Source organism: Leptinotarsa decemlineata, unplaced genomic scaffold, assembly GCF_025532065.1.
Source record: "Leptinotarsa decemlineata unplaced genomic scaffold, Ldec_3_MD MMD2_tig00026354_RagTag_RagTag, whole genome shotgun sequence".
Taxonomy (NCBI): Eukaryota; Metazoa; Arthropoda; class Insecta; order Coleoptera; family Chrysomelidae; genus Leptinotarsa; species Leptinotarsa decemlineata.
Window position 1 is genome coordinate 19442848 of NW_027412702.1, and position 24432 is coordinate 19467279.

At 34.2% G+C, this 24432-nt stretch overlaps 1 protein-coding gene across 1 annotated transcript; it reads right to left on the reverse strand.

Moving 5' to 3' along the window:
* Positions 1 to 880: 880 nt before the first annotated feature.
* On the reverse strand, positions 881 to 22896 carry repo (reversed polarity). The gene is made up of 3 exons (XM_023159534.2): positions 22606 to 22896; positions 11711 to 12447; positions 881 to 4536 (listed from the first exon to the last, which is right to left on the reverse strand). The coding sequence occupies exons 2-3, from the start codon at positions 12136 to 12138 to the stop codon at positions 3780 to 3782; spliced, it is 1185 nt and encodes a 394-aa protein (XP_023015302.2). The 5' UTR covers positions 12139 to 12447; positions 22606 to 22896; the 3' UTR covers positions 881 to 3779.
* Positions 22897 to 24432: the final 1536 nt, after the last annotated feature.

The window sequence follows — 24432 nt, forward strand, 5'->3', positions numbered from 1 at the left end:
AACTCTTTCCGTTCGCCGTCAGATGACATCATTCAAATGAAATTATAAATGCCGTCGACGGTGGTCTATTGGGACAAAGGTATGAAATCCAAACATGCAAAAAAAGATATTATGGTAAAATGAAGTATAAATTGTATTTTTTTGAATACTTGACAGGTACATAAGATGGCAGATCTAGATAAAATTTATTTCAAACATACCAAGGTTCATTGTATTTTCCTGAAACTAATAGACCACCGTCGTGCATCGGACTGTTGACCAAGAATTCAATAAACTGAAATAATTAGCAATGTACGCCCTGACGCTAGCCGGTCCGATCGACCTGTTCTGTCGACCTTAAATGTTTATATGAAAGTAGCTGTTCCAGGAGGACTTCCTTTCAGTTTGTGTCTGAAAGTTACTTCTTTGCATGATCTACACATCCATGTATAGAGTTACTTATTTTCAAATTGATTACTTCCTTCCTTTCTTTGGAAGATTTCCTAATCCTTTTTTTGTATCAAGATGGAGTAGTAGAAAGCCAAAAACTTTCTTTCCCAAAACTTAATTTTAGTTCAGAATATTTGTATTTTATTTTTATTACATTAACGATTATTATTATTATATGGTTGGTCGGTCGGTAGCCAGGCGGTTCGACGTGCTTGGTTCACTCAGTCAATCGGCCGATGTATGAGTCGACGGTTCAAGCCCCAGGTTGACCGCTCGATTTTCACTTGCTACCGTCCAACCCGTGTTAGAAATCACACGTTAAAAGGTAAGACCTCGTTAATCCTTAGCTTGCACAAGTTTCGACTCCTGAGGGTTGTCGTTCGTAGGGGTGCGATAGCTGGTTAATGGAAAAAACATATTTTGAACATATCAGGACCAATGAAACTCCTACTGAAATGTAGAAATATATTTTTCATTCATATATTACAAAAATAATACAAAATACAGAAAATATGGCACCGATGAAGGCAATTTTGGGCATATGTACAGTGGAACTTTCGGATCTAAAGGCAATTTAAAAAATCCTTATCATTAACTAAAATAGTATGGCACACTTGATTCACATAAGCTGAGACTTTAGACAGCCATTTGTACGATTAACATTAATTGAATTTACAGTTTAAAAAAGGCTTTCAAGTAATTTGTATGGAAATTGATTTGATGTCATGCATCTTAGAACAAGAAAATTGACAATTTTTTATAATAATTTTAGTTTTCAACAATCTATTAAACCTCTTTAGATTATCAGCCATATCTTTAGATTAGAATCTAAAGATATGGCTAATAAGTAAACTCCTATTATGGTTCAGATAAGTTCGTGAAAACCAAAGGGAAAAGTATGGAAGAAAATAACAAATATAATATATACATATAAATAAAAATAATTCGAAGATGAGGTGTTTTTAAATTTCCATTCAGGTAATTTCATTTGAAGGAAATAAGGTAGAACCACTGATGATGCTCTCGATTCAAAAATGACAGTCGTTTTTGTGTTTTTTTATACTCAGAGATATTTGCTCAACCGTCATTCTACTGAAGTTGGAAGTACCATTCCATTGTTCAGATTCTGAATCAAAAGAACTAAACTCGAAAAACTTAATGCTCAATATGATCAATTGCTTCTTCTCAAATTAACTTATACATAGGTACATTCATTTCCACTGAAATAATGCAAAATTATTATTGTCTACAAATCTTCAATCTCATCCTTTCTAACCGAGACAAATTCGATCTTACAGCAAAAAAATGTGTTTACTCGTGATATAATTTCTAATCGAATCCATTCTATTTCATTAAAGGAAATAACAGCTAGTAAAAACCATCTAAAATAAGCTTGAAATTTCATCTCACAATTCGTTCTCAGTAAAATCTTGAGCAGTCTGTGAAATCAGTAGAATCGATTTGATACGAAAATTGGCAATAATTCATAGTATAGTTGACATGTGAGTATCTCATGCTGAACTCTTTTTATTTTTGTTGTTTAATATATTTGAATAAGGTCAATTTCACAAGAAAACTTTGTATTTTCATTTGCTGGGAAAATAAATAACACATGATATTGCCAAGAGACCAATATTTTTAATTCAAAATTCTATAATTAACGGATTATGGAATGGGACTGACGTAACAAGATCGAAGAAAAAGTTCTTTACAGAAAATAAATTCCACTTTTCTGAGAACAAATCAAAGGAGTATTTTGTAGAAAGTAATACGTAATAGTTTAGTATTTTCATTCCTCTTACTATATTTTGCGCTATTGTTGTTTTAAGTTGTTGATAAGCTTGAATTTCATTGGTACCTACTATAACTAGAAATAAAAATATCCATTGAATTTGATTCGAACTCTAACAATAAAAATTTGATTAACTCAAAACGTTGCAGAACATAATAATTTTAGAACAAAGTTGGTGTGTATAGACCTACAAAAAAATGTCCGACCTTTGAAATCCCTATAGAAACTACTAAATTGCTGTTTGCAAAAATATGAAAATTTCAACATATAACAGTCATTGAGTGTGCTCTTCCCAAGTACCAAGTTTTACAAGCTTTATTAATAAGATTGTATTCTCTTGGACAATAAAGTATATGTCTATCTATCTACTTACAAAGTAGGTTCATACTGAAACATATATAGGAAACAACTACTCCCCTGGCTTATACCACGAAGGGCGTCGGCGATACGACTGCCGGAATCGATTTCCAATTATTGGAATGGGCACACTGGCAGACCAGTTTCGGGCTATTTGGTCTCTCGCTAGTGCTCAGAATCAGATTTTCAATTATGGGAAATCATCGACTTCATGTTGGTGTAGGGCACTACTCGGAACCGGTCTGTAAGTGTGCCCGTTCCAATAATTGAAAATCGATTCCGGCAGTGGTACCGCCATCAGCATATGCAGGAATTACTTCTATGAAGAATTCTGCTCTGACACCTGTCGGATATAATCCAACACCCTTCGTGGTATAAGCCAGGGAAGTAGTTGTTTCCTATAGGTTTCAGTTCATGAACCTACTGTGTAGGTGAGGTAAGACTGGCCTGAACGAATTGTTTCACTACCCATCCCAATCCTTACCACTGTCCCACTCCATTGGGGAAACCCTTGTGTACATTTTGTATATTTGTATATATATTTTTTATTGTATATATTTTATAAACACCACAAAAAAATACCTTAAAATTGTATGGAGAATAGTTAATAAAGAACATTTTGATTTTGATTTTGATTTTTTGATTTTGATTTTAGATGATTTGTGTTAAAGAGTTTGAATCGAATTCTCTCAATAGAAAAATAGTTTAATTTCTGAATCTATAAAGTTTGTCCGTTTGGGAGAAAATTGGTATTTGTGTATGAAAAATTTCTCAGCTTTCAAAATCCCTATAGAAATTAACTGTTTGAAATTTGAGATATTATTGAAATCCCAAAATATTTACACATTGAGTATGCTGCTTCAATCAAGTTATATTTCACAAGAAGAAAATATTCATATTATGAAAACTTATAGATAAAACAATATACCGAATATTTTGAAAACATTAGAAAAACATCTTGCCTCAATTGTCTAATTAATCTACAAATTATTAAAATCCGAATTTATGTACAAATTATTTTGATAACAGTTGCTCCCTCAGCTTCATTTACACATATCTCTATATAACTGGCACTTCAGTGAGCAAATGGAAGAAACTGCCTAGCAGACTCTGGACACTTTTTGATCCTAGTGCTCCTCTTCAAATACTAGCCTACTTATTCTATTTACAAAACCGTCAATATATCTAAAAGTAACGCTTGTTAACAAGCTTGGCTAGTTCCGAAAAGGGGCAGAGTAACATACGTTTGTCCACCATTGCCGCCTTCAGGCTTCAACTCCTTCATCCTCCCATCGTCGTGGTACCCCTGGTCGTGCTTCGGGGATCCGTTCTCGTACCACTCAGGCGACTGACCAAGAACGTTATGGTCCACGTACTCGATTTTAACGCCTATGGAGTTCTCGTCAGCGGGAGGCGAATGCGTCTGCAGCATCGAGTACTCTCGCCCTAAAGGCGGGCTGTGATTGGCTGGCGGCGTGGAGTACTCGTGCGCGCGGATGGGAGCGTTGAACAGCTGACTATCGTGCGAGTTCAGCATGTAGCTGTAGCTGTTTTGGGCAGAGCCGAAGCTGGAATAAGAGGCAGGAGAGCCGAAGCTGGAGTACGAGCCGGACGTGCTGTTAAGTAGGTTGAGATGGGAGCCTAGGTCGTAGGATGACTGGTAGCTCCACGAGTCCACTGGCGCGGAGGTGGTGAGGGTGTTCGGCTGGGTGAAGGGTATGGGATTGCTGAAGTTGGTCGTGATGCTTGAGCTGGGGGACGTGGAGCTGATATAGCCTGTCTTGCGGGGTGGTTCGCGCTTCCTCCACTTGGCTCGTCTGTTCTGGAACCAAACTTGGACTCGGGACTCGCTGAGGTTCAGTTTGAGGGCGAGCTCTTCTCTGGCGAAGACGTCCGGGTAGGGGGCGCGTTCGAAAGCACGCTCGAGCTCTTCGAGTTGGAAGGCGGTGAAGGTGGTTCTGGAATAGAAAAAACGTGTTGTAGCTATTTCAGGGTTCATTAACATTTGTGTCGACCATTCATTATAGAATCCGTCTTCAGCTGCTAAAAGTGAGTAAGCAACTTTCCTACAACTGAACTGAAACTTTGTAAAATCCAGGATCGAGTTACTGACTGACAACTCAGAATAGTTACTCCATGTGCAGGAAAAAAAAAGTGCTAGTATTTTTCTTGAATATTGAATATCAAAGTATCTAATAACTCATATAATAAATCATAAGACGATCATAAGCGATTAATCTTCTTCAAATTCCAATCATTTGTAATCAAACCATTAGATCTTGAAATGTGACAAGGGTTCCAGTACTACCTCGTATGAAAGGTTTACATTTTTTATATCAGGTCTAATTTCTTTGAATTTGATGCAATAGATATCGAGCATAAAATGCAAAAATATTCTTATCACTTTCAAGACTAATTATTAATAGACTGATCCGTTATTTGAAGACTATCCATGATAATAATCAAACAATTTCAACCCTATGGAGATGGAGTACCTTATTTCCATCAAAATATTAATTCGATCTTTTCTGTACATCATTTGGTCAAAGAACTTGACGAGTGAAGTGGCCGTCAAGCACACCCAACTTATATCCATAGATTTTTTCTAACTGATAGGCTATAACTTGTAACCTTGTAACCTCAAACAGATATTTTTCTTTAGATAATTTATCTAGTTGAAGCTGGGATGATTCTGAAACGTTACATGTTTGTCGGACTGCGAATAGCCATGATGCTCCCTAGGTGGCACGGGGTGTTATTAACATTGCCTATCCAAGACACTAGGCTAATGACCAATGTAGTCGATGCCGATGACCCCCAAAAAATATTTTGAACGACAACACGTGGCTTTATGTCCGACAAGTATTCAAATTCTGTTTATTTTTGACACCTAATCAAAAAAACTCTAATAAAAAATAAAATCAACGGGTTGAAGCGGGTGTCGTTCACATTGGTCCATCCTGTATTTAAATCCTCATAGTTAGGGGACAGGTCTAATATATATAATCATAATTTTTTTGGTTAGGATCCAAAGAATCTTTTCCACCTATCAGAAGGTATCCTTTTTAAAGTTACTGATATAATTTACTGTGATTTATAAACCACGACACGTGTTTCGCAATACAATAGCTTCCGCAACCTTCTAAACTTTTTTTTAGTAATAGGGTCAGTTTTATTCAATTGTTTGGATATGGAGTCATATGACTGTTGGTGGTAGTGAAATTTCGCATTCAAAACTGAAAGAGATGAAGTATGGCATATTGAAAGTTCCACTATCTGATTGAAGAGAAAGAATGTCCCTACTACCAAAAAATTGTGGCTTAGTTAACGTATCAGTAGAAGGGATATCAAGAGAACGTCATTTTGGCACTCATAATATCCAGAATTCAACAAGTTTACTTGTTTCATTTACCGACTACCACATTTTTGACAAATACCTAATTACTTCGCTAGCCACTAGCACTAGCTAGCGGAGTAAAAGATAAGTAATTGTAAATAGGCTACGGATCTATTATCTGTCCTAGCTGGTCTGCTGGTGAGTTCAAGTAACTTACTGTGGTTTATATTGAACTGGTAGTTGCCTTGAAAGTTACTGCTACAAATAACTAACACCTTTACTCGTACTGTACCAATGTAAATGTCGTCTCACATGGATTTAAAGATTTACTTGTTTTTTACTAATTTTTGACCGATTTCAAGGAAACATTTATAATTTATGCCTTCAAACTAGTAGACACACGGCTCAACAATTGAATTGGACAATATAAAAACTCTAAAAATTGGTATATAAAAATATTTAGAGCCAAAATCTATATACCTATATATATATATATATATAATAACATCCACTTCAATTGCTGAGCAGTGTATATGTAAATTGATCTGAAAACGTCACTGACCTAATCGAAGTTGGGTGAATGTAAAGACATCAATTTTTAATAAATGAATAATTCCCAAAGTGAATTAATCTTCGATTGATTTAATTTTACTACAATCAGTCTACTTCAGACCAAAACAAATAATTGAAAATCAATCTTGAAAAAACCTCACAGGAAAACTGAACTTCAGAAAAAAGGTTCAGTGAAACTTGAGTGAGATACAGCAAACGTATAATCATATTTTCGGAATAAAACCATAAAAGAAGAAACAATCAAATTGAACGTCCCGACTCAATGACTAGAGTATAACTTGAGGTGAAAATGTTCTCTTTTGTTGTTCTGAAAGAAGTGATAGTTGATGATTATGTATCCAAAAACTGCCAATATTTTGTCCAATAATATTTATGTATTTTGTCATCGATGAGAAAAAGTTGATTTCTAAATTGACGATAATTGCTACCTGCTAAATATTTGATTATGATATTCTTCACGATTACTATTTGGTGGTTTTCATTGTGAAAATATCTATCATTTCATAAACTTCATAACTTCAGAAGGTGATTTGATTTTTGATCGTTACGTAGAAAACTAGAACCAGCGATCTCCAATCATGCTGTATAATGTTTTCGCAGCACTCGTAGTGACGAAGGATCACTTTTTTATTTACCCGTATACGGAATTTCACACCCTATGGCCTGTGCCACCCTGTGATCTGTGCCGTATCGGAATTTTGATACAACAGATGCGTGAAAAGCATACCGGCAGAAATACTCGTATCTACCCACCAAAATTAAGTGCGTCATCATTTTTTTCCAACATATTTCCCGACGAATTATATGGGTACTATATGCGCCATCAATAATTTAGGGGCAAAAACCGAAGTCTCATTATTTCAAACAATGAGGATACACTATGAAAACACACTTTTGTCTATTTTCTATGATAGTTTTATACTTGTTGACTAGTTTCGGTCATTACACCATTTGCAAATAAAAATATAAAACTATCGTGGAAAATATAAAAAAGTGTATTTTTATAGTGTATTCTCAGTGAACATGAATTTCCATAAAATAAATAAGTCGTCAATCATAGAAGATTTCAAACAATATGTCTAGTGAATATTACTGGAGTTTTTTCCAAACACCAAACCGTTATTTCAACACCTCGACACGTATTTCGATCACCAACTGATCATCTTCAAGAGGAACACCTCGACACGTGTTTCGATCGTTCAAGAGGAAGATCAGTTTGATCTTCCTCTTGAAGATGATCACTTGGCGATCGAAACACGCGTCGAGGTGTTAAAACAACGGTTTGGTGGTGGGAAAAAACTCCAGTAATATTCATTACTACACACCAAAGATTCCAAACAGTGCATCACAAATATACCGAGTGTACTGTGAACTCTAAACATTCGTTCAGGAATACAGGATTCCCAAATATTTCAATGAAGTGTTTTGAACATTTAGTAATATTTTATTTGATGAAATATTTCAATGAAGTTTTTAAACATTTGTTAGTAATATTTTATTTGATGTTACAATATACACCTATCAGATCATCAATTGAAACGTTGTTATTTAGACTTCACATCTCCTAGGTTGTTGATGTTACCATGGTAACTGCAAAATACGCGCGTTTTTTAAAATTAGATTCAAACACCTGAGGTATACTTTGAACAAGCAAAATGGGGTACCGTCAAGAAACTATTTGAGCTATACTGAAGAACATGTTTCAAGTGGGTTTTTTTTTTCGGTTTCATTTCAAAAAATATCTTACTTTTTTTATCGTTTCAGTTTCGGAGATCGATTTTTTTTAATATTCTGTTCTTGTTCTCACCAGATAATTCATTAGTGATCCGTGAACTATTCTGTAATGTAGATGAAATCATACTTGATTCTTTTAGTTTGTTTAACACATAATATGACTAATAACCAGTCCGTGCAAACCTTACTGTTAAATCATTTGAAAATGGAACTTTCAACAGATGATGATCGATTGCATTGCCAAACATGCGCCAAACTAACTGACTGTTATAAGAAAACAAGTATAGCTGAGGCACCAGTCAATCTAATAATAACACTGATGATCTTCAAACATGACTCAACCTCTGAAGGAAGCACCATACTCTTACGAAGGTTCGAAATGGATGAACACTTCAATCTTGCAAACCACTATTACAATCTTCATGCAGTCATTGTTCACTGTAGTTCTGGCGTTGAATCTGGTCATAATTACGCCTTGGTCAAAGACGAAATTGACTGGTTTAAGTTTGACGATAGTCTTGTCACTAAGTGTTCTGGCGATGTATTAAATTTATTGGAGCCTCTGGACACACCCTACATTTTGTTTCATGAAGTCGCCCCGGAGCGCCAATTAATTTTTGTTATTCTATAATTTCATGATTTGTATTTTGGAAATAGGAATATATTTCAAAATATATTTCAAAATTCAGACTACTAGGTGAATGACAGCTTCTGTCATTTTATTGTGGATTTTCCACACCCGTATCAATTTCGTTTTTACGAAATCACCGTACAATAAGTTAAATAATGATGAAAATGATTATTACGTTGAAAATACAAGATTTCAATGAAACTGAAGTTAAATTGACTAATTAAATTGAGAAAGTTTATTTTTGGTTCTGAAAATGCTATTACTTTTGAACATATGAACTTTGAAATGATTCTTCATTTGTGAGTGAGTAAACAAAATGAAGGATGTTTTAAAAAATTTGTCCGTTTTAATGTCATGTATTTTCGTAGCTCCATATTTCAATGAATATTTCTTCCACTGTGTCGTGTATATACTGATTAATATAGAATTTTGTAATCTATACATTGATACTGTTTATTTTTCTGTGAATTTTAATTTGTTGCCTCTTTTCAGCTCATTATTATATGATGTGGTTAAGTGACTTGCGGCCAATTTCTCTCTGTGTATTCAAATCGAACCAAAGCACTGCCGAGGCAACCCGAAAAATTAACCAGGCATTTGGCAATGATAGTGTTGATGAACGCACCGTTCGTCGTTAGTTTGCGAAATTTTGTTCCGGAGATTTTAGCCTCGAAGTGGTCGGCTTACAGTAATCCAGGAAGAGGATTTGAGGACTCTCGTGGAGACTGACACATCAGAAACGATGCCTGGGATGGCGCCACATTCCCATGTGGTTTTTGATGGTTAAAAACTTATTGGAAAGGACAAAAAGCTCGGAAATTGTCATGTTTCGGAGTATGTTCTTCTTCACTTTTACGCAACCAAACGCACCTATGAGCTAACCAGGCACTACACAAAGGCTACTCGTAGGAGTTTTATGGACAGAGTAAATTTAAAAATTCTTTCTGACGCTGAGTCTATAGAGGAGATGGATGTCGAGCTCATGACTCCAACTGACCTTCCTGTAAATTTTGTTCAGGAGCGAGTCTACAGAGGAGATGGATGTGGAGTTACGACTCCAACTGACCTCCCAGTAAATTCAGTTCAGGAGCGAAAGCTTCTCAACTCCCCAACTCCTGATCCAATAACGGAACCTAAAAAAAAAGGTTTGGTGGTGCAGCCAGGAAACGACTGAGTTGTCTCCTCAAGAGCGGGGTACCTTATAAAACCACCTTACAATAAACAAATTCTTGAGCGGCGTACGCAGAATCTGTTTCACGTGGAGGAACAAATCCTCCATGAGCAGGTTAGCAAACGTTTGCGCTCAAGTGATGATTCACCAAAACCAGAGGTGAAAAAGCCCTGCACAGTTGAATCTAAAGCTTCGTCAGGTGTAGCTGATGAGCAAAAACCCTCATATGGGAAGGTTGTCGCTTGTATCAAGGTGGGAATCTTGCACCTTGACTATCCGAATACGTCATTAACGATGAAACACCAGTGCATATACTTTGTGCCTGCCCCGCTGGGGACCAAATCAGGTTTTCAGAGTTTGACAGAGCCCTACTCCTACCATCTGACCTGAAAGACCACTCACCATACAAATTAATCGGCTTCGTTAAGAAGCTGGGTTTATTTGGTCAAGTGTGAATAGAAGTGAGACACAATAAACCCTTGCGGGTTGCGGTGGAGGGTCTAATAGACCCACTCACTTCGGACCTAACCTAACATAACCTAACTCAAAAACTTATAAAAAAGACCATGCTCATTGCATGGTGAACAGTGGCTGGTGTAATTCACTATAATTTTCTGCAACCTGGCCAAGCAATCACAGCAGAGTTTCATTGTGAGAAAATCGACAAAATGTAGCAAAAATTGTGTCAGCAGCAGCCGGCACTGGTCAACAGAAGTGGTCTGATCCTGTCCAACGACAACGCCTGTCCGCACATTTCACAAATCACTGTCCGAAAATGAAACGAATTGGGTTTCGAAGTTCTGCCTCAGCCACCATACTCCTCAGATCTTTCGCCAACCAACTACCATCTTTTCAAGTACTTCGATAACTTTCTTACCGGTAGAACCTTCGCCAAATAGGACCAGGCAACACGGCTTTCGTCGACTTCATCGAATCTTGAGCACCCGATTTTTATGCTGACGGAATTAATCGATTTGTGTTACGTTGTCAAAAGTGCACTTATTCAAATGGCGCTTATTTTGATTGAATTAAATAAGTAGTCACTGAATATTACAGTTTGAAGTGAACTCATGAAAATGGACAAAACTTTTGAAACAACCTAAAAAAATTTCTAATACCGATTACGAACGATTAATTTTATTTTTATAGCTTTCGTTTAGCATGAAAATCTCGCAATAAAGTGTTACTTGACAAAAAGACGAATTTCTGAGTTATCTATGTTCGTATTTTTTAAGAGTTGTTTCGGTTGGACTGTTTTCAATAACTTGTTTCTGAGAGACGTTTCTGTGCATAATTCATCTTTGTGAATAATTTTTATTGATGCATTTAATTTTTTCTTCCTTCTTGCAGAAATTTCACACTTTCTATATATTTAGAGAGAAGTTATTCATATTTCAATATTTTTTCGAAAAATGTTTTGAAAGATTGTTGCGTGCGAGAAAATCTTAGCTTTATGTTTCCCAATTTCATGGCTATACTTTGATTGAACGACACGATGTAGATATATAGTTTCTGATCCATCAATTTATTTTTTCTTCCAACACATTTTTTTCTATTTTATATACTCTACTCTATACTTTGTAAAGTGTTTATTGTTGAGCAAAATAAGTAATTCTTATTATTTATACCTATAACATTCTGAAGAGTTTCACTTTTTCGCTAGATTCGAATAAATGCCACACTCACCTCGTTTTCTTCTTCTTCACCCCGTTATCGTTCTTCTTCTTGTCGTTCTTCTTGGTCGTCGTCGCCTGCGTGCTCCCGATCTCGCTCGAACTCAGATTCTGCGACTGTAGCAGCACCACGTCCTCGGTCTTTCTCTTCACCCCATTGGCACCGTTGTTGACGTTCTCCAAGCTCGGCGAATACATTGCCAACTCCTGGTGGTGTATCGGAGGAGACCCTTCCATCTTCTGCGGGGAGCCCTTGTACTCCATGGGCGATCCCATGCCGCCGAACATGTCGTGTTGCTGCTGCTGCAGCCCCAGCATCACCTGGATCGAGTGCACATTGAGGTTTTCCTGATTTTTGTTCAGCAAAGTCGAGGCCAGCGACGGAAGAGGCTGGTTATTGTAATCTCCGAAGGTCTGATCGTCGAACGGAGCACCTTCCATTGTTTTAATTGATCGCAGCAATCAGAGCAATCTATTTCAATTTAGCACTAATTTTTTTAATCGAACAATTGCTACAGGCTTCGGTTAACCAGATAAACTGACTTCTGACATTATTATTTTAGTCAATTTATATTTAACGAGCTCAATTGAAACCTTCGGGATGGTCCAATCCTAGACGGAGCTTTCAAAGCTCTGCGTCGCTTCATTGGCTGGCGCTTTGGGGGACGTGCCGACCAGCCAATGGGGTGCGGATGCGCCGAACGTAGTGAGCCGTGTGCGACTTCTACCGAAATGAGGGTCCTGCAGGTCCTATTGTGAGTTATATTTAGTCGCGTCAATGAATTCATAAAACAGGAAATTTTCGGATGCCCTCAAGCATAACTTCGATGATTTTTTGAGCTGTTTGTTGTTTATTACTGTTTGAAATCAGAAATTGGGGAAAGAATTATTTATATTGCCTGTTGCATATAATACTCATTAGAGACCTTTATATAACTATTTATTCATTATGGTGCTTCATTTCTATGTGATATCTTTTCTTCCCTACCTGAAAATCTGATAAAGAAGTCTCACCCATCCAGAAATTCGATTTTCCATTCAAATGACACATTTGTTGTGTTTAAACTCAATGTAATGGTAATTATTTTTTTCAGAGAGAAAGGGTGTAGACCATTGAATTCGTTACAGAGGAGTTTCTATGAGCTAAAGCTCATAGACATATAATTTTCAAGTTCAGATGGATGAATTCAATCCTTAATCATTTTGAATGTACCTATATTGATACTATACATAAATTGAGTAATATAGGCTCTAGAAGGCTCCTAAATTATCAATTCTAGAAAGTACTCATTTATTCACACCATTTACCATTGATATTTATTGGCTAGCAGCTAGAAATTGTTTTTTTCTGATTGATTCGGCTGTTACTTGATGAAGATCCATAGTAATTTCAAAAACTACACCTCACGATTTAATCTTCACAAACGTCATTTGAAAAATATATCACATGTTTCGCTAGCACAGTAGCTTTGTCAAGTGATTTCTATGCGTAGCCACAACTTTAAAAAAATCTTGTTTATAACTTCGTCAGGTGTAGGATTCTATCAATTGAATTCCCCATGCATCGTCAATAATGAAATGTAAGCTTTTGAAAATCCCTGAAATGGTATCATAACTTTCATAAGATTTCCACTGATCGAGATGTAGTTTCAAAAATTCAATTTTACTGTTGAACAGTTCAAATAAAATTGAAGCCCTCTTCGCTGCAAATCATACAAACAGGGCCGTCGCCATGGGGGGTTGGGGGGAGCCTCCTCCCCAACTTTTTCCCAAGTCGAAAAAGCAGGGGAATTTTGGGCCGTGAAGATAGAAAAATATAATAGTAAAAAAATTAATAAAAATAAAAAAATAAAAATGAGAGAAAAGAAAGGGAGAGGTAATGAGAATAGGGAAAGAACCAGGACAAGGTTGGGATTTCCCAACTGAACAGTCAACAAATTTTGAAGTGACAATTTTATAAAATTCCCAACTTTTCGCTGTTTATTCAACTTGGCTTTCATTTTTTCGAAAGTTGGGAAATTTTCCTGGTGTGGTTGGGAAAATTTGGATTCTCTCCCCCCTGCTTTTTGCTACGGCCCTGCATACAAATTATGCAATTTTAATACTAAAAATATTATTTTAGACGCGTGTTTTTAAACGGTAGGTTCATCAGTTGGACTGGTATATCAAACTGTTCTTCAATGTCTTATATTACAGAAATCAATCAGATAATTTATTTATTGTGTTAACATAGGTAGATTTTGAAAAAACAATTACCTACAATACAGGTAATTTATAAATAAGACAATTATTGGAATTTTATGTGAGAACTTAATTAAATGAATGATCAATTCTGGTAAAATAGGTGACTTTTGAAAGAAATTTACAATAGTATATTACTTCTAGAAAAAAAGATAATGTAGGTATGTTATTTATTGACTATTTATAAAAAACCGTTTAACTTCTTTTTGGTCGTTTATTCACTCATCATTGTTGAACTTGTTTTCATAAAATGCCAATAATCAACATATTCATAAAATACTTGTTTTCCTAGAACTAATATTGTAATATTTTTTTTTTCAAAATCTGCTTGTTTCATTACAATTAATCGTTTATTTCTTTGAGTTTTGTAATTATTTACTGATTTCTGAAAGAGATTGTAGAATAGTTGCCAGTCCAAATAATAAAACGAAAATGACGTGAAACGCGTCCTAAATGAAATTCATAGTGTGAAAATTGTATAAATATTATCACGGATAGTGTTATAAATTTTCAACAATTAATTGGTCAGTGTATTCATAATAAACATATCCATTATTACATTTACTGAATTACCAAAAAACATTCACCTATATAGTCGCGAAACCTTCTTTCATTCCATGGGAGTTATACGAACCCATAGTAATTATTAATTGAAATTAATATTTAATTATTCTTAATGAATGGACATGTTTTGGAATTCATGGTAAATCAATATATCCAAAATTATAAGAGATTATTGTCATTATTAGTCTAGTTTTTCTTTAAATCATCTCACATGTTCTTTAATTCTGGGGGTCATTCAGTTTGTAGGAACTTTTTTTATGCAAACTCAGTGCTTGCTCTACAGTGATCATAGTAATCATTAGTTGAAATTAATATTTAATTACCCTAAATGAATGGACATCTTTTGAAATTAATAATTTAAGAACGTTATATAGTCTATTATTAACTAATTTCTATGTTAAATCAATATATAAGAGATTATTAGTCTAGTTTTTCTTTAAATTCATCTCACATTTTTTGTAATTCTAATTCTCAGTTAGCTACAAGTTTCATAAACATTTAAAAAAAAGGCGACTCCAATAATTAAGCTGAAACAAAAGAAAACATTTTGTGTTATTCAAACTGAAAATTGAATTATTGGTTAAACGAGATTTCTAATTCGTATGATTTTTTTTCAACAATAATTTTTTTATAGATATAGTAACAAGGGAAAGAAAAAATCGCCTGGAAATTAAATACTCTAGTGTTCATTGGATTATTATAAACGGTTTGTGATAATATATCCATTTACTGAGACAATTACTAATGGCATAGGATTTATATACAAAATTCCAATTTTTTCAAATTCATGACGGTACTACACAAAAATAACCTTTTTTGTATCTAAACACTACATTGATAGCTCAACTTGAGGCATTATTTGGTTGGGTCAAAGGTCAAAAGTGAGTGGTTTCATTCAACCTTCCACCGCAACCCGCAAGGATTTATTGTGGCTGGCATATATTTGACAGTGATTTTATTTTTCTGTGTTGATTTCTCATATGAGAGGCATTCAACTTGTACAGATTCGCCATCAGGAGAGACTCCAATTATTAGATAATCCTCACTAGCCCTGAATCCATTTGGATGCCTCGTTTCACTTTTTACAAAACCAACTTCCATGATATAAATATTTTATACTTATATTTTATATTTATATTTTAAATTTATATTCTATATTTATATTTTATATTCATATTTTATATTTTAGAAATATGAATAATTCTGTCCTCACTTCAGAATGTTTGCGATTTTGAATCCAAACTAATAATATTTATAGTTTTTTTTTTGTTTTTATGAAACAGGTAAACCCTAAAACTATATATATATATATATATATATATATATATATATATATATATATATATATATATATATATATATATATATATAAATATAAAAAATTCTTCACTGATGCGACTATATTGTTTCTTTTCATGATCAATATGTGTTTATGATGGTGGTCACGTGAATGGGAACGATGTGGGTTTGTATTATTGTATTAATTGGCTTTCTTCTTGTGGGAATTTGGACCGGATTGATTTTCGGGGATGATAGTGTCGGGATTTATTGGTATCGAGTGGTTTTTGAATGTAATAAATTCGTTCTGGTAGCTTTTAATGTATCGATACCTTCGATGGGTGTACTCAGTGTGAGAACTAGGGGTAATTACTTCAGTCGAGTGTTTTCTCGATGATTGTTATGAATCCAGTTAGAATGATCCAAACGTTCGAATGTTAAGGAATTTGACAAGTGGAGGCCACTGACTTTTTACGCTACTATATCAATGCGATATAGTAGCGTGAAATCTTCAACTAATATCTCTTGAATACTTTACATTACTTGAATACATTAAGAGAGATCAACTGGGATCTCAATTGTCTAAATTAGATCTTTTTTTTCAATTTCTATAACTATTCTCTTCTATCTTCAAGCTTCCTGTAGCTAAATATGTTTATTATGTACTAAAAATTAGCCAAATATTGTATATGGCTTCAAGATTTCTGAACTTTGAATTTGTTGTTTAAGTCAAAATCTCTGCAAGATAATTCCAAAAAATTTCTAAGGGTTTTTTGAATACTTCCAAGATTAATGGCCTTTATGATTGACTAATGTCAATTGATGTATTTCTATTGGTATCAATCAAACTATAAATTTTATTATTACCAACCTAACTATAAATTTCCTTGCATGGTGATTGATGAACAATTACTTGGTCTGAACAAATCAGCTATGTGTGCAGAAAATTAAACCAATCAATTTTCGTTATTCATAGACTAAAGTATACCCTGAGCAAAGCATCGCTAGTCAATATTTACTATGCTCTTGCTTATTCAGCAATTAGTTATAACATTATTACATGGGGACAACCAACGCAATGTAGCCGGGTTAGGTTAGGTTTGGTTCAAAGTGGGTAGGTCTATTCGACTCTCCACCGCAACCCGCAAGGGTTTATTGTGGCTCACACCTATTCACCCTTTACCAAATAAACCCAGCTTCTTAACGAAGTCGATTAGTTTGTATGATGAGTGGTCTTTCAGGTCAAATGGTAAGAGTACTGCTCTGCCGAACTCTAAAAACCTTATTCGGTTTCCAGCGGGGCAGGCACAAAGTATGTGCTCTGCCGTTCCATTATTTTCCAAACAGAGGCGACACACACTGTCTTCTGACAGTCCGAGTCTCTGCATATGATAATTCAAACGACGACCTGTAAGAAGGCCTGTTAGACATAGTAGTTCATTCCTACTGCAGTCCAACAACTGTTTGGTATCAAGCTTCGAAGGATAAATAAACGCCTTGGAGTGAGCCAATGCTGGAAGATTCTGCCAGAAGTCCATACATCTTCTTGCCATCCAGGTGCTCAATGTTTGTTTGGCAAAGCCCAAAGCGATGCCAATGACAGGTTCTGGTCCAGCATTCTCTACTCGGGAACAGTACTTTATAAGGCAGTTCGTAGTTGACAATTGAAGACATGAAGTGAGAGGTCATTTCCAGAATGCTGTGACTTCCAGTGTCAACCAACAGTCTGTTGCACTCTGCATTGAATTGATTTGTGCAATTGGCAATGTGCACAAGTCTATATGCAGTCCATTTATCCTCTTTCTCCAGAAACATGTGGAGAAGAAGTAGATCTAGAAGGATCTCCATGGCCGCCGACGGTATGGTACTGATGGCACCAATGATGGCTAGACAAGGCTGTCTCTGTAAGCTAGAGAGCTTTGCCTGGGCCGTTTTCTATAAAACCTTCGGCCACCAGGCAATTGCACTATAAGTGATTATTGGTCTGACAATCATCACATACATCCAATGGATTTGTTTGGGACCTAAACACCAAGTTTTACCACAAATCCTTCGACATGTCCATAGGGACCGTCTGCGTTCCTGGTGAGTTTTTTCTCAAGGACAATGCCAAGATAGTTCTCCTCCGTTCCAAACGGAATGACCTCACCATTGAGGGAACGTAGCATTACTACTCATTATTCAAAAAAGAATTATACGACTGATTTTCAATCTAGAATATCAAGAATCGTGTAGATCAGTCTTCAAAGAGGATAAAATACTTACTTCACTGGGAATTTATTTGTTGAAAATATCGAAAAAAACTCGGATATTCACAGTTATCCGACAAGAGATCACAATAACATACACCTAAAAAGTTTTCGAAATGTAACAATCTTATGAAACGATCCCATGTGTATAATATTGAATAGAACCCTATAATTTTTTCTGAACCTTTTAATAGAAATAATACATATATAGATATAAAATTTTAAAATAAAATAAAATTATTGTGTGGGTCATGTCCGATGTTTTATATAGGTCAAACTGGAAGAACGTTCAAAGCCCGCATAAAGGAACACAAATATAGTTTTCAGAATGGAAAAATGAATTCCACATATGCCAGTCATTTAATCTCAGAGGGACATAAGTTCAACCATGAATACAAACCCCTCCATTTCCAGAAAAAAAGTTTGAAACTTAACCTGTTGGAGAGTATGGAAATAAACAAATTCAAAAACTCTCAGTATCTCATGAACGATCAAACTGAATTGAATAATTCGCCATTATTGAATCTGTTCATTCGCAGGTAAAAATAGTTAGGTATATTTACAGGTATACTTTCAGGTATACCTGACCTTTCCAGGTAGATTCATTATTCAGGTAGACGAATAGGTACTAGGTTATAGTATATAATGGTGTAATTTAGAAGTAACCCTCAGTTTACGCTTGAAGAAGCTATTGTATAGCGAAACACGTGTCGAGGTTTTTGTAAAACCCTTATAGTGAAAATCATACAAATAAACTGTATTGATTAGTTGATTAAAATATGGATTTTCATCAAGTATCGGCCAGTTCTATTCAATTATAAAATTTTGTTTTTAACGACACATCCCAAGACACTATTTCCTTTCAAAGAGCTATAAGAGCTATTTTCTCCAAATTCAATATGGCGGCACTAAAACATCATCTGCGGAATTACTATCTTCATTCGGGTTTGAAGGCCGTCGTAGTTTGGAACTGCATCCTGCATCGATGAATCATCTAGATGAATAAACCTCTGAAGAAGCCAGCCACTCGTGCTGGCGAAACGTTAGGATGCAGCCTTCAAACTCGAATGAAAATAGTAACTCCGTTACTATCTCGTCCTCGAAAGACTTAACCAATTTATCATATGCAGAATAAATATTGATTTAGTGAAAAACAAAAAGAAATATTTTCTCAGTTTTTGAATGAAAATTCAAGAATTGTATTTTTTCGCGAATTCACGTAGGTACCTACTTCTCTCGTTTTTCAAATGCCTTTCTTACTTAATTTACTTAATTTAAAGTATTATTAATGATATTTTTCAAACTTAAGCATCAAAATGAAAACTAGTCGGTTCATTTTTCTGTGCCAGTGGAAAAGTACACTTTGTACTTTGGACAATTAGATAAAGTAGGAAGTTTTATGGAAAATTCATATTTTCACTGGAACAGAAACCAGAACCTCATCGATTGTTTGATATTTTTTGTGATACAAGAGGTACACACTTCAAGAAAGAAAGAAAGAAATAAAGAAAAAAAGAAAGAAAGACAGAAAGAAAAATGTATTCATTCATAGCCCAACTACATGGTATCGAACATGTTAATTCAAACTCATAAAATGGTTATCCAAAGTGGACATAATAAAAAAATAAATAAAGAATGTTAAAGTTTGAAAAATAACCACTTCCTATTGTGAGATTTTAGAGAAAAATGAAAAATTTATGAGTTGATGAAAAACTACAATTCTCAAATATTTATTTAAAAACCGAGCAAATTTAATTCTTTGTTTGCCATAACATCCAGTTGTTTGACAATGTTAGACATCAACGTGCCGCCATATTGAATTTGGAGGAAATGACTCTTACGGCGCTTCTTTGTAAGGAAATGGGCACTTTTCAGGGAAATGAAAATTTTATATAAATTGTCCAAAAAATATACAGGGTTCTTTTAAAAATTCTTGAATAAGTTTATTTCTGGTTGAACCGAAATAGGTTTTCATTAGTTTTATCATTAGAAATATTGACTCCAAGGAACTATACGAATTTCAAATTTCTTGCATCAGAAACAACTGAATGGCGCTGTGTATAATGACCATTACTATATTGACTGCAGCGTCCCAATTTACATTTTATAAATTTTACATAATGTAGTTAGGCTGCAACTTACATCTCCCTCTGGAAGAAATAATCACGACAAAATTGTTCTGCTCTATTTTATTCATGTGATTGATAAGAAAATTTTGATTCTTATAACTTTCTAAACTTTCATTTTTCAGGCTCGTCTTTGTCGAAATATTCCTAGCAAACCTTAATAGCTTTCTACCTTATTTCTTGGTGATATTCAACAAAAGTAGTGTCCTCGGCTTATTTTGAATTTCTTGTGTGTCTCTTTGTTGAAATATTTTCATAAAAAAATGGAAGTATCTTTTTTATTTCTCAGTAATTTTTCCAAAAATATAGTTTCTCGGACATAGTTTGCTTTGTAAAAAGTTTTAGATATATTAAAACGAATTTCAAATTCATCATTGAAATTACTTTTTTTTCTGGTGCCTCTCTCAACTGAAATATTCAACTCAGAAGCATCGTATTTCATTTCTCAGCGATTTTCAAAAAATTCTTCGTTTTGTGATGAATTTCACATTTCTAAAAATTCTATCCATACTCTCTTAACCCCCTCCGTATAGATATCAAAATCCAATGGATACCTGCTTCACTTTTCAGTAATTTTTGAAAGAGTAATTTCATTGACTCATTTCGCAATATAAGTTTAAGATTTTCGGGAATATTTTCAAAGGTATTGTTGAATTTACTTTAATTTCTTACGTTTCTCTCTGCCTAAATAATCATATTACTACTCCATGGTTACTCATTCATTTCTTAGTGACTTTCAATTCAAACTTTCAAAAAAGTCCTTCATTTATTTTGCATTTTGATTTTTTACTGTATAATTTACTTTACTTTGTATTTCTACTTTTTTGAACTGACATTGACTCGTTTTCGAAAATCTAAAACTTTTTCAAATGCGTTATTTTACGTTGTTTGCCACCTCTATTGAATGACTCATATCAAAACTCAGTAATCACCTATTTTATTTCTTAGCGACTTTCAGATATAATTGAAACATTTTATAATAGATTCATTTCGCACAGTTTTGGATTTTAAGAAACATTTTCACAAACACTGTCTTTGCACTATCTTGACTTATTTTTTTAGCTAAAAATTCTAGATACATGAAATAGACTACTGACACTCTGGAGTTTTGTTGTGGTTTAGATTCAAGTTGTATATTTGAGTTTATTTTATGACAGAACATGGCTATTCTTGATAAAGAAGATAGTCAGTATTCACCAGTTAAATTCATTAAAATATAAGTATGCAACATTTTCGAAATTTGCTGGGCAACTGAATAATAATCTGAATAATCTTTTATTTCGAATCATTATACACCAAAGGATTCTCCCAAAAACAAAATTTTGAAAATTATGCTTTTCGGTTGATTGAGTTTGATGTAGAAAAAAAAAAACGATAATATAAACTCAAAATACTTAGAGTTTCAGAATTCAGATTTTATGGATTATATAAAATATTTAAAAAATATGTTAAACTCTCTATAGAAATAAACCAGTTTAAATTTCTGTGATTTTCAAAAAACTGGAGATTCCTTTACAACTCCATGATTCAGTTTCTTGTTGAAATATTCATGGTGAAATGTCAAGATTAACATGTTTGTTTTTAAAATTTATTGATTTACAGAACATTTCCATTTTCAAATTTGAAAGGGTTATATTTTTAGGAGAGGTTAGTATTTGGAAAAAAAAGTTTTTGTCTTTCTACTTCTTTATCTTGATACAAAAAGTGTAAGAATATTCCAAAGAAAGGAAGGAAGTAATCAATTTCAAAAAAACTAACTCTATAGAAAGATGTCCAGATCATGCGAAGAAGTAACTTTCAGACACAAACTAGAAAAAAACCTTCCTGAAACAGCTACTTCCATATGAACACGAAAGAAAAATTATTTCGAAACAAATACTTTTATTTGAACACTGAATTATACAAAAACACTTTTCCCTACTCAGTTCGTATTCCAAACATTCGCTATGGAATTGAATCAGATATCATTCACAGGATTCATACATGAGTATACATATACTAAATGAAAGAGGTAAAAAATAAGCAACTCGTTTGTTATTGCAGTTCCAATATAGGACGTTGGTAAAATATGATTTGACTTTGTTTGTCACTAATTTGCTTTCTAAATAAACTTATTGTCATCTCATGTCCAACAATTTTGCTCTTCTTTTGATCAACAACTTGTTATTGGAAAAGTTCGCCTTTCATCCTCAAAAAGTCTGATGTTAATGTTGAAAGTTGAGTGTAATCTTTGAACTTCAACGGACTTGAACGATTTTTAAATTTCTAGAAATTTGACAGGTGTAGCATAAACGCATGTTTTTGTTTTGACAAGGTCATCGAAATGTTTGTGCTAGAATAAAAGCTCTTCGTCTAGTAGTGCTATTTGATTGTCCTGCATTTTTACTCTTTCCATAAAATGTTGTAACTGCGCCTCTTTGAATCGCAATTGAATTATAATTTATATTCACCTAAAAAGCAGTTCACGTCGTCATTCACCACGGACAAATTGAGCAGCGCATTGTATGTGTTGATCTTTGCACACTCCTTTTTGTCTCCTTGTCTACGAAACCACACTGTACTCGTACTTTATCCACCCGCACAAATCACCGAAAACGTCCACTAGAACCAGCCCGCCACTTCACCGAACTTATCGTTGCATCCCTTCGGAAGCATACCCGTAACTGAGGGAATTAAAAGAATTAACGGTTATAATATGTCAATTAAACCATTCATAAACAATATGATGATGAAGTTAACGAATCTTAAGAGGCGAGCGCACGCATTTGCCTCAATCACCCATAAGTGAATTTATCAATTTACCCAATTTTTCCCTATTAGCGACAATGACTATTAGTGCAGCCATTAGTATATTAGTTTAACCAGACCAGATTCTTTAATGCAATTCACTCCAATATTGTCCAATTGTTGCTATTAAAACATTTTACACTCTTGATGTACCCAGTCAAATATGGTCCTTCGTTTTGGAGGGTTGTGTTTTCATAGTTTTTCGGTGGTCGATTCGGTGTCCAGGTTTTGTGTTCGGGCTCCGTGACTATTTCTGGAAAAGTGGCTATTTCTAGGAATTTCTCAGACACCTTACGAAGTGTGGTTTCTTTTTCCCACTTCCCACTTCTAGGAGTAGGTAGTGTGAAACCATTTAGGTATACGCATCTTTCGCATGAATGAAAACTCTCGGAAAAACCCCATCATCATCGTTCTGGAAACCTACAAAAGATCATCTCCGCTGTAAACAAGTGACGGCGATTGTGTGTTCAAGTGAAGTATTGTGTCAAGATGATTGTTGTCTTCCAATGATAAATATTTCACATAGTCCAATAACGGCTCGGCTTTCTATTGGAATAATCGGAATAACCTTGATGGAGATGTTAAACAATTGCAACAGTTTGGCTCGTGCTTGACGGAAATTATTTTTAGCCGATTTAGTCGGAATTTTGTGTTCGAACATGCATTAGCATCATTTGCTTTGTTGTTTTTTTTTGTGGATTTAAGGTGGATTTCATTGAACGGCTCATACATGGTTGATGATTTCAAACAAAAATCGATAAATAATCATTTCTCAGTAGTTACCTAAGGATTCTCGAATAATGTGTTCTTCTATTAATTCTATTGATGTCAATTCAACTGAAGATAATGAATACATCACATTTTTTACCATTACGCCTATGCTGTCTTTATTTTATTTTATTTATTAAGTAATCTACAGAACAAGCAGTTCCAATAATCGATTACAATATCAAAAACTAGTTAAATAGCCATTCTCAATATAATACGATAACTAATACTAAAGTTAGTCCAAATCACCTGAATCAAAATCAAATTCAAAGACACATTTAGTTGTTAAAAATGACAAATGGAACTTTTTCATTTGAATTGACTCTCAGTTACAATTAGTAATAATTTCTAAGGATGACATCTCAATTTCAAATTTTTTTAAAATGTTTTTACATAACATTTGATAAAGAAATCTATATTCCTCAAACAATTTGGCAAAACATATTAAAATTTCCTTCTATTATTGAACTACGTATGTATGTATGTTCAGATGAATTTTTTGACAAAAAGTAAAAAACTACAGCTTGAAAATGGGAAATTCTGAGATACAATTTAGACCGTATTAAAAAAATTTGGGGTTGATTTTAGATCATAAACTAAGATTTCATGAACATGTAACCTACAAACTTAAAATTGCTTGTTCATCATTGAAACTCATATATCCCCATAGACAATATTTGGATGTAGATATCAAGAAAATTCTATGTGATTCATAAGTTTTA